Here is a 17,175-nt window from a genome sequence, read left to right as displayed (position 1 = left end):
CACAATATCAACATTCCAAATATAAAACAAAATTACAAATGACTTATTGGATAACTCATTTGATAAAGAATAAAAATATATAAGAAATTTACAATCTTGAAAATTAATTTTATAATCTATTATCAGTTGTGGTTGACACTCTATTTCAATTTGAGATATACTTTAAAATTTGATTGCTTACTTATTTATACATGGTCTCTTTTATGAATATCATATTATTGTTAAGCAACACACACTCTAGGATATATCATAATTTATTTTGAAAAGCCGTTTATTTTGGACATAAATTATTAAAAAATAGGTCTAAGTATTCATAATTTATGCTAATTTGATACTTTAGCTTCACTATTTTCACACTTGTGAATATTTCTTAGATGTCTACAATTTTAAATCTATGTTTTTAATTCTACTGTAACCAGATTATCTTGGCATGTACTTTGTTATTTGATATCTAAAAATATTCACTCATTACAGAATGTTCAACCATTAATCTTTCAATTAATTTGCATATAGTTATGTAAATGTATCAATTGTTTCCTTAAAGTTCACAATAAACAATTAAACCAATATTGTCTTAGTTTTACTATTTTTTTTACCAAAAAAAAAAAAAAGTTTTAAAAAAATGGTTCGGGTTCGGGTCGAGTCACGGGTCGGGTCGGGTTGACCCGCAAAAAACACGGGTCGGGTCACGGGTCAACCCGTTTTTGCTTCAGGTCAAAAAAATCGGGTTCGGGTCGGGTATTTTTCGGGTCGGGTCAGAAAATTCTGACCCGTTTTGCCATGTCTAGTGATGAGTAACGAAAATTAAGTGAGAAGTGATGAGTGATGGGTGATGGTTTTTAAAAAACCAAACAGCTCCCTAGAATCCTCTTTTATTCTTTTTGACAATCCACAGTTTGTGGTGGAGAATTTACTGTTCCTTAATAAGGCTGATAATGTTTGTAATTGACTTATTTATATTTACATTTATATTTAATCTAATATATTGTCCTTTTTAACCAAAAAGTAAGATTGATTTACCAAAAAAAAAAAAAATAGAGAGTCAAGATTGGACCTAGTCCACCATGGACAATCTTGTAAATGTATCTCAATAGGTGGGTCACACTCTTGCCTAGTTTTGTTGGATTTATGATTACTAGTATTTGGCCATCCACCTCTTTTTCTGATGCAAAAAACACGTGCTTGAAAAGGAAATTTATTAAATTAAGAAATTTCCATGTCCATATTCAAAGTTGGACTAATGAACAAGGACCCCCCCTCCTGGCAAATCATATGTTCAAAGCACATGTTTAAGGAAGTTACCTATCCCTTACACTTAACACTTATTATATCCTCTCCTGTCTTAGTCTTTCACCCAAGTCCCCAAACTATAATACCCTTTGAGTATTTGGATTAAGCTTTCCAAATCAAAATCTTCACAAAAACAACACCAGCCACACAAAATTTTCTTTCATTGTTTTGTGGAATATTATAGCTGAAAGTTTTCTGGCCAGACCAACATGTTGAAGCACAGCAAGGCACAAGAGAAGTCCAATTTTGCAGAGACATGCAACCTCTTGAGCCAGTACATGAAGGAGAAAGGAGGTCTTAACCTTGAAATGACTAGGAAACCAGAACCCAAAGGTACTGTTTCTTTTCTCTGTATTATCTTCATATCTCTTTTGGGTTGTCTTACTTTTCACTTTCTAAGTTGTAACTTTTTTATTTTTTCTCTCTTATGAAGCCCTTTGAATTTTTCATTTCTTGAAAGGAAGGTTGAGGGGGTGTTTGGTGAGTGTTTTTAAACAACCATTTTCAGTTTTTAAACAACATTTTACGCATTTTAAAGTACTTTTTTACTTACATGTATTCTTACAAATGTTTTCAAATAATAATTTTCATTTTTTAAACATATTTACCAAACGGGCCTGAAGATTTCTGAAATCTATACATGTTTATATTTTTTTGACTTCCAAGAAGTCTCAGTTTTAAAACAAAGGGTCTCATATACTTTCTTTGTCTGGCCATGTTTCAGAAAACCCCGAGACACCAGTGGCAACCACTATGGATTTGTTAACAAACTTGGAAAATCCAGGTGAAGCTTTGAGACAAAACGCTGTGGCTCCCTCAAACGTTCAACCCATGGACTTTCTTCAAAAGCTTGGTGTTTGTCCCTCAAACCCAACTGAAATGGCTACCAATAAGGCTGATTCCAGGTGTGTAGCCCTTTGTGTTTGCTTTTTTTGAATGTATTGAAAGACAAATAAACATACTACATTTTATTTATTTATTTTTGAAGCATTAAGTTCGTTCTACTTTTTTTGGATAGTGATGAATATTATTATTATTATTATTTGAGAAACATGGAGCACATGCTTGTGCTCAGATAGTTAGATGGTGAACATAAAGTTAATTCAAAGCGAAGGTTTGTGCTCAGATAGTTAGAAGTCATACATGTACGAAGTCATCTGAAATTACATAAGAACACCATTATAGGCACCAAAAGACCTACATAAACATGATTATATTCTAGTAATTTGCTGTAACTTGTAAGGGTATATTAGGGGAAGGAAAAGTCATGCACGTACATATAGATTAAGCATATAGTTCATGGGCATTTGGAGATTCTCAGCTTTAATCCTTTAACCAAAACATATTGTCATTAGAGTTATAAGAAAGTTGGTAACCATGTGGTTGACCCTAATTAATCTGTCAAAAAATTTTAATCGATCTCAAAAAGTTAGAGACTAATGCTTAATTGTGTTGTTGTTGTTGTTGTAGGAAGCCTGCAACCATGAAGGCTGTGACAGCCCAGATGACCATATTCTATAGGGGCCAAGTTCTAGTATTCGATGACTTACCAGCTGAGAAGGCAAGGGAAATCATAACTGTGGCTACCAAGGGAAGCTCTAGTGTTTCTAATGGCTTTGTTTCTACTCCTGCTAGCATAATGGAGAAAGTTAGATCAAGAAGTCCCATGGCTTATGAATCAAATGTTGTAGCCGCGTACGAAAGGAATACCACCACCAAAGAAAGGGTTCAACAGCAACCTCGTGCTATTGGTTCAGCTGGTAATTGCCTTGTCTCATGTGAATAATTTAAGAGGAAAATGTTTTCAACTCTCAAAAGCTTTGTGTATTTACATTTTTGTTACAATTTTTTTTTATCTTACAGATCTGCCTATTGCAAGAAGAGCTTCACTTCACCGGTTCTTTGAGAAGAGAAAGGATAGGTAAGCAATTCTTTAGAAGATATAAAAGAAAAGGAAAAAAAGGAAGCAATGGTGTGTTTAATTTGTAGAGTTTTATTCTCTTTCAAAAAAAAAAAAAAAAGTACTACCCAATATTCTAGAATTTGCATGAGCTTTAAGGAACTTGGGTGGATCTTCCAATTTATTTAACAATGAAAAAAAAAAAAAAGGTAGTCAAATTTTGGTTCAGGTTATATTTAGTCCCGAAATTTTTTGAGGGGAACAAAACAGTGCTTAAAAAATTGTGATTGGTACATTTATGATTTTTTGAAGATTGAAGAAAATTTTCAACTTTTAAGGATAAAATATAGAACTTGACAAATTTTAGGACTAAGCATATTTGTTTGTCCTTTGTTTTTTTTTTTTTTAATGGGTTTCATTTCTGTCATGTAGATCAATTAATGACGTTCTTTTCTAAATTTTTTTTGCTTATTTTTCAGGGCGGCAGCAAATGCACCATACCAAGTGAACCCACCTTCACCAGCTGCTCCCAAGCCTGAGGGAAGCAATCCATGGATTGAGGGGGGAGGTCAATCTTCAAACCAGCTTGAGCTAAAGTTATAGTTACCACCTGATCACCATCTTCTATATGACTTGGGTTGGGTTACCTCCCTCTGGTGCCTTAAAAAGTTAAAATCCCAACTATACTTGTCAGCTCTTCTGTGCTTTTTTTTTTTTTTGGGTTTAATTATTTTAGAATTCATACATATATATATTATTTAGATTAGTGAGTATGGCCCAAGAAGAGGAGAATTTGTAAATTTCATTTATTACGTGATTTCTGAAGATTTGAAATTTCATTTCTGATTAGTACTTGTGTTGTGTATGTGTTATCTAGAAATTTTATTAATCAATAACTGACAAACATTTGTGCTCAAATTCCACTTCCCTCACTATTTAGCTAAAAGTCATGTCTAGTAAACAAAACTCTTATTTTTGTAGAGTCTGAGAGAGGTCATAATAAACAATCTTATTCTCATTTTTTTGAAAAGACTAATTCTTTGACTCGAATCCACCACTTATTACTTTTGGTGGAAAGCACTTGTTATTGTACCAAACCCGACATCACTATCTATCTATCTATCTCAAAACAAATTAGCCATAAATATTTTTGAAACTTTTTTTTTGGTTTTAGAGAAGCCATCGCTCACTATCTGGGCCACAGGGTTGCTGTATTCTCCCACCTTGGGGAGCTATCACCAATTCATCACCATCTAACCTGAGCTCAAAGATGGGTAGGGCCTTTAGTCCTTAGCACTTTGGATGTTTTTTCAATAAAGTTTGACATTCATCACACACGTGCAGAGAGAGAGATATCAATATATTAACGGAAAAGTTAATGGATACCTGTGGGTAGTTTAAGAAATATATTTAAAATAATTTTATGAGAAAAAAAAAACTAAATGTTTTTACAGCATTTTTTACTTCTTATAAAATATTACTAAAATGGTATATTAACAAATGTTTTAAGGCACTTAGTAACTGAATTCATATTGTCGGATCTTGAGTAATGTCATTTCACTTGATCAAAACTAATTGGTGATGAGGGAGACACACTTAAATCTTTTATAACCTTCGACATCATACCACATGAGTCTGTTTTTAGAGTAGTTCTAGGAAGTCAAATTATGGTCCCCCAACACATATATTAAATGGAAAATTTATTTCAAATTCTAAAGATCAATGAGATCTTAATTATGAGACTATATGAAGAAAGCTATGAGTCATCTAATGACTTTGCTTTAAAGTTTGTTTCAAGTTCTAGTTGCAGCATTATTATTGAGATAGGGAGAAAATTAAGAAAATGTTGGTAATACTTTGGGATTGAATGTCATAAGTTACAACAAATGGGATCAGATTACAAGATTAATTAACATTTCATTTGTTATGATGGTATTTTCTAGTGTTTGGTGCGGTAAAAAAAAGGTAAGTCCTGCATGAAAAATAAGAAGAAAATGTTTTATGTTTTTGAATAGTGAAAAACGTTTTCTAAAATATTACATATATTTGTGAAATTCAATTAGTTCAACTGGTAAAGTCTCTTATTGTTAAATAGAATAACATAATTAAGCCTTGGTATATATTAAAAAAAAAAAACATTATATATTCTATAGACCCCAAAAATGAACTATACATTATCAAAAAAAAAAAAAAAACTCCCTCAAACATTCTTGAACAAATGCTACTCTTTTGAGCTTGTTGGTAAAGCTCCATAGGTGAGCTCTTCTCTCGTCCTTTGGACATATTATTAAAGACATTAACTTTTTTGTTGGTTCACTTGTGAACCATTCATTCTCTCATATTAGGGGGCAAGGTAACTCTTTTGCTCATGCCTTAGCAAGAGAGCTAGGCTTTCTTTTCCTTGATAGTCTGGATGAAGTTTGTTCCTCTAGAGATAGTTAATTTCTTTGTATTTTGATGTTGAAGTTCTTTAATTTATAATAAGCAGCACTAAGCTTTTTTTCAAAAAAAAAAAAAAAATCCCTCAATAGTAATTTTTCTTCTTTTCATACAATCTCAGGAGCAATCATTACGGAGTGTGGAAGACAATATTTAAATTCTACCACACCTATTGAAAAAAATTATATATTCAATATACCACCAAAAACAAACTAAACACTATCAAATTAATAAAACCCCCTCAATAGTAATTTCCCTCTTTTGGCGCCATCTCTTTCTAAAGACTAATGGTTAACTATTTTTCTCCAATTACTTTCTTTGCTCAGATTAGTCACTATTTGTTCCTCTAGAGATAATTAATTTCCTTGTATTTTGATGTTGAAGTTCTTTAATAGTAAGCAGCACTAAGCTTTTTCTCAAAAAATAAAAAATAAAAAATCCCTCAATATTAATTTTTCTCTTTTCATTCAAACTCTAGAGCAATCATTACAGAGTGTGGAAGACAATATTTAAATTCTATTGTACCTATTAAAAAAAAATTATATATTCAATATACCACCAAAAATGAACTAAACACTATCAAATTAATAAAACTCCCTCAATAGTAATTTCTCTCTTTATGCGCCATCTCTTTCTAAAGACTAACGGTTAACTATTTTTCTCCAATTACTTTTTTTGCTCAGATTAGTCATTATCTCATTTAGGGATGTTCACTAAACTGTAAAAACCATACAAATCGCAAATATCGCACCAAAATCACCTGTAAAATGGTATAATCACACTGCACCACAATTAACAGTGTATTGCACTGCATGGTGCAGTGCAGTTAGCGGTTTTATAATAAGAAAACTGCACAAACCGCATTGCACCCTCACTATATATTAATTTTTTAATACTAAATATATTATTAATAGTTTAATAACCCTAATTTTCAAAAAAAAAAAGTTTAATAACCCTAGCAAGTGTTGATTAAGAAAGCCAAACCAAAATAAAGAAAAACTAACTCAATAGTTTAAAACTTGGCTCAAAATAAAGAGAAAAATCATTTTTGGGTTGGGCAGGAAAAGCTCAAAATTTGAAAATATATTGGCTTCAAACTTCATCTTATACGCCGCACTGCACATGTGATTGCAAAAATGAGATGCGGTGCGGTTATGGTTTTAACTAAACTCTAAATCGCAATACATCATACCGCATTGTACATGTGACTGCAAAAATAAGATGCAGTGTGGTTATGATTTTGGCAAAATCGCACCGCAAAACACGGTGCTAAAAATAGCTCAAAATTGCACTGCATTGCACTGCGAATACCCCTAATCTCATTTAATTTTTCATGTAGATTTTGAATTTAGGGGTTTTTTTTTTTTTTTTTTTTCAATATGATGTTCCAAAAATAAGAAAATATTTTCTATTTTAGGATCTAATTTTGTGAATTAAAATTTTTCTTCCTATGATTATTTAAAATTACAAAAAATATTAATAATTTTTCGTGTGAGTCAAACAATAAAAATTGACTCATTTTTAGGATTGAAGAGTCATAACTAAACCCATAAAACAAGTTACTTCCCCCAAAAAAAAAAAAAAAAAAAAAAAAAAACGTTTTCCAAAAATACATGCCATTTTTCACAAAATATTTTTTGTTGTAACAATAGAGCCTAAACAAAGAAATATTGGATGTCTTCTATTAGCATGAAAAGAGGTCCAAGATTTTAACAAAAAATGCATGATAAATTCTTTGACAGAGATGAATTGTTCAATACGTTCTCTCATTAGTGAAACACAATCAAACTGTTGGGGGGTAGTGGTCACTTAGTTTTAAAAAATTCAGCTGATTATTTTTATTATTATTTTTATGTGAGTTCTTTATTTTTTTTAAGTTGGCTAAAAATCTAAAGTAGACAAAAATTAATCAAAGAAAAATATAATAATCACCATTCAGCCTATATTTATTTATTAATTAAAGCGCTTTTCTTGGCATGATGTCACAAAAATCAAGTCTATCTCATCCAGCTTACCAATCAAATTACTAAGCCAAGGAAATGTGAATAGGATATGGTAAGATTTAATTTAGATTATTTACCCATTACTTTGTAAATTATAAGTAAGAAGTTTTTGGAGTCATATAAAAGTATATTGCGCATGCACACGTAGACAAATATACTCACAAGTATTGTTGGAGTTGTTTTATTCTTTTTTTACTACGTAGGAGAATTGGCTCCTTATAATGGGATGAAATGTTATTGTTATATAGGTCCATATATATTTTTAGGTTGGCTAATCATATACAATTCTAATAGGTAGAACATAGTTTGTCCTGTTAGTTGGTATCGTTTAAATATTTAGTAAATAAAAATTATGGTTTAAATAATTAAACCTCCTACGTTTGGTCACGTCAATAAATACTACATGAGGTAATCTTAGATTTAGTGTTAAATCTTCTTTATAAACTTCCATTATATTTTGGTGGATTTGTACCTTGAGGATTGACTGTGAAACAGTTTGTTTCATCAGTTTTCTCAAGTCATCAGTTATATGTCTTATGTGATTCATGTTTATGTGGTGTTATTCAATTCAAATCTGAAGCATAATTAAACTAATTAATTACATGACTAAGAGTTGGTTAATATTTTGACAACTGGGGCCTAAAAGGTTAAAACTCTAATAGTTATTAGATCATACAATCGTTTTTTTTTTTTTTTTTTTTCTCTCTAAAAAAATAGTTTTTCTTTTCTCTTTCTGCATACAATCATTTGCCTCAATTGATTGTACAAATGAAATGGACGAAGATAACAAGCAAACATTTCAAAATTACTCCCATCATCAACCGGATATGAGTCGAGGGTTGTCTCTAGCTCGACCGACGTTAGATAATATTCTCTCACATAAAACCTCAAGTCCTCGATAATGGAGATCAACTGTATGTAAAAACATGCACTTATTGCCCCCCTCTCCCATTTTGACCTTGAAGTTCACGTTTATTCGGATTTTCTTGAATAAGAATTGTCAATAGCTTAAGCGGATTTTAACAACATTTGAGATTGATTTTAGTTATAGATATTTTTATTTCTTAGGTACCTCAAAATCAATGACTTTTGTTTAAAGATATGAACCAGGGTACAAAAATTTTGCCTCATCTTTGTAAAGACATTCTATTAAGCAATGCTAAATGCAAACAAATTTATTGATCTATTATTATTATTATTATTATGCTCTTGTTCAGCGTTTTTGGTTGATTTCTATTTTCTAGGGATGCTAAGCAGCCTAAGCTCATTAAGATGATGGGGCAGAGTCAGAGTGTTTTTTTTTATTTTTTATTTTTTATTTTTATTTTTAATCCTAAATAAAAATATCTATTTTTAAAATTTTTATTATTTCAAAAAAAATTATTATGGATTTTTTAATGTAATAAATTTAAAAAAAATCAAAACTACTTTGTTTTGGGTACTTAGGGTCCGTTTGATTCCCGTAAAATATTTTTCAGAAAATACCTATTTTCCGGAAATGCTATTTTCCGGAAAAGGAAAATATTTTTAAGTGTTTGGTTGTATTATGAAAATTGTTATGGAAAATAATTTCATGTGTTTGGTTCCGTTAGGAAAATGCTATTTTCCGGCAACAACAACACAACAACAACAACAACAAAAAAAAAAATCGATTCCGGCAACACAATAACAACAACAGCAACAACAACAACAACACAGCAACAACAACAACAACAAAAAAAATTGATTCCGGCAACACAACAACAACAACAACAGCAACAACAACAACACAGCAACAACAACAACAACAAAAAAATTTGATTCCGGCAACACAACAACAACAACAACAACAGCAACAAATTGATTCCGGCGAGTTTAAAAAACAAAATTGAGATGGGTCTGGGTCGAACATCGGTTTGGGCTTTGGGTTCGTGGGTCGCCGGCTCTGGTTCGAACATTGGTGGGTTGTGGCGATCGTGAAGATGGGTTCGCCGGCGAGCTGGGCTCTCCGTTTCGATCTGGGCTCTCCGGCGAGCTGGGTCTGGGTTGTGGCGATCGTGAAGCTGGGCTCTCCAGCGAGCTGGGTCTGGGTCGTGGCGATCGTGACGTTTGGCTCTCCGGCAAGCTGGGTCTGGGTCGTGGCGATCGTGAAGCTGGGCTCTCCGGCGAGCTTGGTCTGGGTCGTGGCGATCGAGCTTGGTCTGGGTCGTGGCGATCGTGACGTTTGGCTCTCCGGCGAGCTGGGTCTGGGTCGTGGCGATCGTGAAGCTAGGCTCTCCGGCGAGCTTGGTCTGGGTCTCTCTCTCTCTCTCTCTCTCTTCGTGCTCTGTTTCTCTTTTCCGGAAAATTGTATTTGAAGTGAAAATGAAAGCTGAAATGATTTTCAGCCTTGACCATTGGTCAACGGAAATTAATTTCCGGAAAATGGCATTTTCGTGCGCAACCAAACACCGGAAAATACTGAAAAGCATTTCCGGAAATGCATTTCACCCGATTCAAACGCAGCCTTAATGGTAGATCGCTTAACTGATGCAAACAAGAGGCTTTGATTGAACAATTTTGAAACTTAAGGACATAATTAAACAAAACCAAAGTTAGAGACTCGAAATGACTAATAATAAAACTTAGAGAGTAGGTTTTGCTTTTTTGTCTTTAAATTAAACATTGTAGAGAATAGGAAGTAGGAGAGCCTAAGAATGAGAATGCAAGACGTTCATAGGAGAAAACCTAAGAAGCGGCATCTTTAATATTTTTAATTGCATGTTACATAGAATCTAAGTAGGGTATATATAGGAGCTAGGCTAACCTTACATGGGCCTCTTGGGCCATAACATCTTAACACATATAAACTAAATATCTTTAACAAAGCCAACGCCACTTATGCTGGTTGCTTGAGCTTATAGGTCACTGTAACACTTGCCCCTACCATGTCCTTCTATTTTCTGAATATTTCTCAAGGTCTTTGTTGGTTGAGAGCACAAAAACACTTTGAATTCCTCAAAGCTTCAAGGTTAACAGAGCTTGTCTAAAAAGGAGGAAGGAAGTGAATTGGAATTATTGTCCCAGCTAAAACATCCAGCAGTATACCCATTCTGCATGTCTTTGCAAAACAAGCAAGATGTTGAGAATATACACGAATTTCCATATTTGTAAGATGCAGAAAAAATAATGAAAAATAACACATACACAAAGGCAATCACACGACACAAGAGATTACGTGGTTCGGCAATTTGCCTACGTCCACGGAGTTGCAGTGATTTCACTATCTTCAAAGAGATTATACAAAGTGTACTGCAGTACAGTTTTTCTCTCTAAAATAACACCCCAAAGCCTAATTTAAACCAATATATCTCACACAACAGACTTACAACGGGCTAAGCCTCAAAAAATCTCCCTTTAAAAATCGCAACACTTTTATATCGAGTCGGGTCATAATCCGGACAATTACAAACTAGGCTCCATATTGCCCAACACATGAACCTTCTAGCTGAATCTCTTAGACCCCATCACATCCTCCATCTCTTATAACCCATCACACCCTGCAGAACCAGGAATTGCCATCCTTAATTGATTGCCTTTAACCTACCAGTGCCCCGTTTGATGTGCTTCCCTCAGCTTGATAATTTGGTCCGTCTTCACTAACCCTCCCTTCCCTGCAAAGCTGCTCTATGTGCTCATTGTAATTAAGAACCATCACAGTGATCTCACTGCCTTTGAAGGTAGATTTGTTACTGAAGAAGTGTAAATCGCTCACAGTCTGTAGCTGAAAAAGTGTAAATGAAATTAGTCCAAGTGTCATTGTTGTTCTATAATTCAGTTAATCAGCTTACAGTCCAATCCTTAGTGGAACAAGGATGAGCCAATTCGGACAGCCCTTCCAAATGGCAAGTAATGAAAAAAAATTATCAAAAGACTCACTTCCTTCATTGTGCAGAGTGCATGAAATCTCAATGTCAATATGATTTTTTAGCAATATTTCCTTAACAAGTAGAGCTCCAGTCGAGATTTTCCAAAGGACAATTATTATTTTGACATGAAGCCTAAGCTGCCAGAGAGTTGGCTAAATTTTAGGACTAAATCAACACATACGGAGTGAATGTGAACAAGCTTGGTAGTTGAACTTAAAAATCTAAGGAATTTTTAATCTTCTCCCTAAATAATTTTCATTAGCCAATGAATTAGTTTGGTCCTAACCTAAATCACTCACAGAATAAGGCCTTTGATATGGCTTTTAATTGCTGCCCTTCACCGAAAACGAAACACACAGAAAACCAAATTTTATAGTGCTATTTTTTTTTTTAAGAAACAAATTTTATAGTACTGTGGAACATTCTAAATAGTCCCCAATCCAAAAAAAAAACTGCCTGAAATTTTGCAGGGCCTCTTAAAACTAGACCAAATTTCTCACACCCATTACCTCAAATATAAATTCTACTCCACAAAACCCACTTTGATGACCAATATCACAATCCTATTTTACCAAGGAAAGGCCGAGCCTGGTAACATAGGCTTATTACCAAGTGGAGCAATAAAAATGGTTGGATCTACGTGGGTTTGATAAGATGGAGCCTTCAACACTGAACCAAGACCATTGCCCATGGGTTAATGGGCCAAACCCCATCCACCATGGTTGGGGTAGCCAAAAAACAATCTTTCCCAAGGAAAGTGCCACCCATATTTACATAAAGTCTAGTTTCTTTTAGGACAACATTAAAGAGATGTTGATGAGCTAAAAATTCAAAGCGCCAGAATTAAAATTGTTTAAAAGAAAAAAAAAAATTTCGAACATGTTCAACCCAAATTTTACGTCCAAGTTTTTTGAGAAAAATTTGTAATAGTTCAAAAACTAGCATCTGCTGCAACGTTGCAAGAATTAGCTTGGGTTAAGGTTCGAATTTTTAAAATCATAGTGTGTGTGTGGAGAGAGGGAGAGAGGAGGATGGTGTTCGTGTTTTGGGTATATTGCGTATAGAGCTTTCTAATTTCTACATCTTAAATGAAATGAGCACTATTATCATACAAATTCTTAATGGTAGTATTTGTGAAAGCAAAACAACAGTGGAATTTATTTTATAAAAAACAATGGTGTACCTGGAAGAAGTAAATGTATGCTTATGTAGTTTTTCCTCTTTGTTGTGCACGGCCATCAATCAGAATGCAAGGGATATTAGCTATCTTGAGCCACTCACGCCCATTGCCTTTCTTACATTGTTGTTCCAGCAGATGACACCTATAAATTTGAAGTTTCAGAAGTGAGTGAGGCAGACCCTTCTCTGGAAGGGATGAGAGTTTAGGGCAATCATAGATTAGCAGTTTTTTAAGAGTAGAGAGGTTTTGAAACCCCTTCGAAGATAGAAATACTAAATTTGGAAAACTCATAATCTCCAGGCAAGTGAGAGAGCTAGGCAACATCATCATATTCTCCCCTTCTTCAGGAAACGACTGCCAATCTAAAAATCCATAAATCTTGAGATATTTAAGAGAAGTGAGTCTGTGCAATCCCCACTCAACTACTTGCTTACCAATATTGACACTTGACAAATTAAGTGATGTAAGATTGGTGGGGAAACCCTCTTCATGAAAGAATATAATACTTGGACATTGCCATATACTTAATTTTTGAAGAGAGGTAAGGATGTACATGCAATTGGGCAAGCTCTTAAGATTCTTACAATCTTGGATCACAAGCTTTCTCAGGTTGGTAGGGAGCAACCCTTCATCCGGAAAGGAAACAAGACTAGAACACCCACCTATGTTGATCTCATTGAGGTGGCATAGTTTGTGTAGGCCCTCGGGTAAGGTCTTAAGCTTTTCACAATGCCAAATTTTAAGTTGTTCAAGAGATGCATCGTTGTGTAGTGTATTTGCTATTGACTCCAACATTGGACAAAGCCGTATTGAAATGTGTTTTAGGGCTGCAGGTAACTGGTCTCTTGATGATAAGGACGTCAGCTTTAAGCATCCATAAATCTCAAGGTGTTTAAGCATGACAGATAGGTTGCCACTTGATGATAAGCATTTTAGAGATTTACAATCCTTAATCTCCAAGTGTTGAAGAAAAGATGCATTGTTGTTACTGTTGCCATGAAGATTCTCCTCGATCACTTTTAAAGAAGAAGAAGAAGAAGCCTCTTCCACATCCACTACAAACAACAGATTCTCACAATTATGTACATCTAGCCTTTTTAAAGACGGAGGTAGCTTACCTCTTGAAATGGAGGATAAAGAAGCACATCCCTTAATAGTTGCGTGTTCTAGACACGTACAATTGGATATTGACAAGGAGTTCAGAGCATGGCAACTTTCAATTGTTATTCTCCTTAACGTAGAAGGCAAGCTAATGTTGACAAGTCTTGGGCATGATTTGATATATAGCCTTACAAGGGACTCCAGCCTATCTTGCCACAGTGATGTTGTTAGCTCCTCACAATCGTATATCTTCAGATATTCGATCTTTGTTAACCTTTGCATGAACTTCTCCTTCAAAATATTTGGCATTGGAATAGAAAAAAACACTGATTTTAGTGAACTTAACTCCATTGTATTTTCGCTCCACACCTTTTCGCATCCCACAATTTCTAATTCATGAAGCATTGGAAGGCTTGGTATTGAAACAAACAATTGCTTACACTGATGAACAAAAAATTTTTTCAACGATGGGAGATGGTGGGGCAAATTTCCTTGCAATTTGGGGCATCTATAGATAGTAAGCTCATACAATCGAGGGAATTCATACTCACCTCCACGAGGAATCCAGTCTTGCCATTCCTGCATAATTTTAAAGCAAAGTTTCTCTAAGTATTGAAAAGGTTTCAAGCAACTTTTCCCATAAATCCAGGGCCAATGCTCCTTACCATAGCCATTCCTTTAATGACAACGTCTTTGAGAGAGGGTAATTGCCCGATTGCAGGCAAGGATGTACAATTTTTACAATTCTCAATCCTTAGAAGCACCATATTTGAAAATGAAGGATCTCCGAACCAAGTTGGGAATTTTTCACCAACATAGCCCTCAATAAAAAGTTCTTTCACCATGCTTGGAGGTCGTAACATGTCAAGAACATCAACTGCAACTCTTGCAACTTGTAAATCATCAAACTGCCATTTCATCACCAATACATCTAAATTCTTCTTACAATTCAAATTGGCATTTCTTGCATCCTTAGCATTAGGCACATTCTCCAAGCTTGAAATACAAAGTCTTCCTCGAAGAAACTCCAAGTTCATCAAATCCCCTATTTTAGATTCGGTATCTTTCCCCACAATAAAATCAGATAAAGTTTGTAGGCTCTTTAATTCTTTTAGTCCCATAGGCATCTCTTTGATTAAAAGCGCATCAGTAATATCAAGATGCCGAAGATTGACTAAATTCCCAATTTTCTCACGTAATTTTGTTAGATGTGAACAACCTTTCAATATCAATGTCTGCAAATTGTACAAAGAAGTTATTGATTCTGGTAAACTTGTAATCTTAGTACAAGAAAGGTTGAAGTATCTTAGATGTTTCAAATCACTAATTGAATTTGGTAGCTCATCTATTTCATATCCGCTTAAAGATAATACCCTTAAGTATCTTAATTGGCACAACAAAGAATTAGAAACATAATTTGTTAAGTAACCTTTGTTCTTTATTGGTAGCGGCAGGAATGTTCGTAAACACACATCTGTGAGGAAGTCTTCAAATTTTGTGATACCATCACAAACACCACGAATGTAGGAAAAATGACGTACCTTCGCAGAAATCTTGAATTGTTTATTGCCACCCAATTTATCCTCCAACCTATAGCACGAGTCTCCTGCTGCCCATTGAGCTAGATCATTGATGAGATCATGCATAACAAAGAGTGATTCATTACTGCTTGATTGTTGGAAAAATGATCTCCCAATCAAATCACGGAAATACTCAACACCGAGATCTTCGATTGGCTTGTTTTCTTTTGTTTCTTGAATTAAACCTTCTGCCATCCATAACAAGACTAGCTCTTTCTCCTCAAATTCATAACCCTTTGGGAATAGAGAACAATAGGCAAAACACCTCTTCAAATGCGAAGGAAGATATATATAGCTCAATCTAAGAGTTGGAAGAACATCATCATTCCCTTCTACCATATTCCATATCTTGTTATTTAGCACATGTTTACACTCATCTAGATTGTGTATGGTGCTTAAAAGGACTCCAAGCAAGCCCTTACACCTCTTTGAAATTTTTTGACCAATTTCTTCAAGTTCTGGACATGCACTGAAATCTGTTGTGCCCAATGCATGTTGGATAAATATTGTCAAACAGGCATCATTTGACAACCCTTTCAACTTATAAGCTTTAGCAGTGCCCAATGTTGATGAAACACGATCATTCTGAGTTGTGACAACAATCTTACTTCCTGGAGCTCCAAATTCAAAAGGACAACGTAGTTGAGTCCAATAGTTATAGTTTTCGTTCCAGACGTCATCCAAAATGAGCAAAAACTTCTTGCCAAATAACTTATCTTTCAATTTGACTTGTAGTAAATTTAAATCATTAATATCATACGTCTCACAAGTGATAGATTGTAGAATTACTTTTGTCACCCTTACAATGTCAAAATCTTCAGAAACATGAATCCATGCTTTCAAATCAAAGTAACTATCCACGTTATCTTCATTGTAAATTAGTTGAGCAAGAGTTGTCTTACCCAAACCTGCCCTACCAAGTATTGGAATAACAGACCGTTGAGCATCGCCTGATTCACCACTCAGCAACAAGTTGATGATAGCCTTTTTATCTTCATCCCTGCCAAAAACCTGACCTTCATTGACCAGAGAAGTTGAGGGCAGTCTTGATCTTGTTGTTTTAGTCATTCCTTGAGCTTTGACTTTTAATTCCAAATCATTCTTCTGTGTCACAATTTCTTGCAATCTTGTGTCAATCACTTTAATCTTGGACAGCATCCTAGCACTGAAAGTAACAAAATTTCGATTCAAGCCAACACAACCAGGGATGAGCTTAAGTACCTTACTTGTGCTGGCTTCTGCAATCAACTCATGTCTCAATGCTTCAGTAGCAAACTCGTCCAAGATGTCTTCCACGTCATAAGCCAAGTCTTCGAGCTCATACAGCCAAATCTTCACCACCCAGCATGTCATCTGCTTCTCCTCTACATCATCCAGAACCGCACGGATTTTCATCAATGTTGTCTTCCACTTCTTAAGGTCAGCATCAAATTGCTCTTGGTTGAAGATCTTCAGCAAATCAAGGGAGGTTAACTTGTCAAACAGCTTCTGAAGGAAATAGGATAGAGCAGCCTCTCTAAAAACTGACATGGTTTGCTCGCAGAAACAAGGGAACTATGGGCTAAGATTTCCAAAAATGAAGCGAGAGAGATTAGAGACCCAAAGATCACCAAGTCCTTCACGGAATGACCAACACACAAGGATTGCTTCGGCTTCTCTCTCCTCTGTTTCGGTTTCGCAGCTGCTGGGTTTCTGGTTCTTTTTTTTTGTTTCCTTCGGATGGGGAGGTTCGACTGAGTTTCAGCTAGGCAATGGCGTTCTTCGGATACAAAGGGTAAAGTGAGTTTTGATTAAT

At 34.7% G+C, this 17,175-nt stretch overlaps 3 protein-coding genes across 4 annotated transcripts; 1 reads left to right on the top strand and 2 right to left on the bottom strand.

Moving 5' to 3' along the window:
- Positions 1-1,342: 1,342 nt before the first annotated feature.
- LOC112037230 (protein TIFY 10A) lies at positions 1,343-4,044 on the top strand. Of its 2 annotated transcripts, XM_065782012.1 has the most exons (6): positions 1,606-1,623; positions 1,724-1,770; positions 2,015-2,195; positions 2,761-3,050; positions 3,154-3,211; positions 3,670-4,044. In XM_065782012.1, exons 3-6 carry the CDS (start codon positions 2,044-2,046, stop codon positions 3,791-3,793), a joined length of 624 nt encoding a protein of 207 aa, XP_065638084.1. In that variant the 5' UTR covers positions 1,606-1,623; positions 1,724-1,770; positions 2,015-2,043; the 3' UTR covers positions 3,794-4,044. The 2 variants fall into 2 exon arrangements, with proteins under 2 accessions (XP_023925811.1, XP_065638084.1); XM_024070043.2 differs by lacking the exon at positions 1,724-1,770 and having other exon boundaries at positions 1,343-1,623.
- Positions 4,045-10,850: 6,806 nt separating this feature from the next.
- On the bottom strand, positions 10,851-16,910 carry LOC112037238 (putative disease resistance RPP13-like protein 1). Its single transcript, XM_065782011.1, has 2 exons — positions 12,703-16,910; positions 10,851-11,374 (listed from the first exon to the last, which is right to left on the bottom strand). The coding sequence occupies exon 1, from the start codon at positions 16,908-16,910 to the stop codon at positions 14,424-14,426; it is 2,487 nt and encodes an 828-aa protein (XP_065638083.1). The 3' UTR covers positions 10,851-11,374; positions 12,703-14,423.
- LOC136071106 (disease resistance protein RPV1-like) lies at positions 12,724-14,109 on the bottom strand. The gene has a single exon (XM_065781998.1). The coding sequence runs from the start codon at positions 14,107-14,109 to the stop codon at positions 12,724-12,726; it is 1,386 nt and encodes a 461-aa protein (XP_065638070.1).
- Positions 16,911-17,175: the final 265 nt, after the last annotated feature.

This window comes from Quercus suber, unplaced genomic scaffold, assembly GCF_002906115.3.
Source record: "Quercus suber isolate HL8 unplaced genomic scaffold, Cork oak 2.0 scaffold_286, whole genome shotgun sequence".
NCBI classification, from domain to species: domain Eukaryota; kingdom Viridiplantae; phylum Streptophyta; class Magnoliopsida; order Fagales; family Fagaceae; genus Quercus; species Quercus suber.
This window is presented reverse-complemented; position numbering and strand designations above follow the sequence as displayed.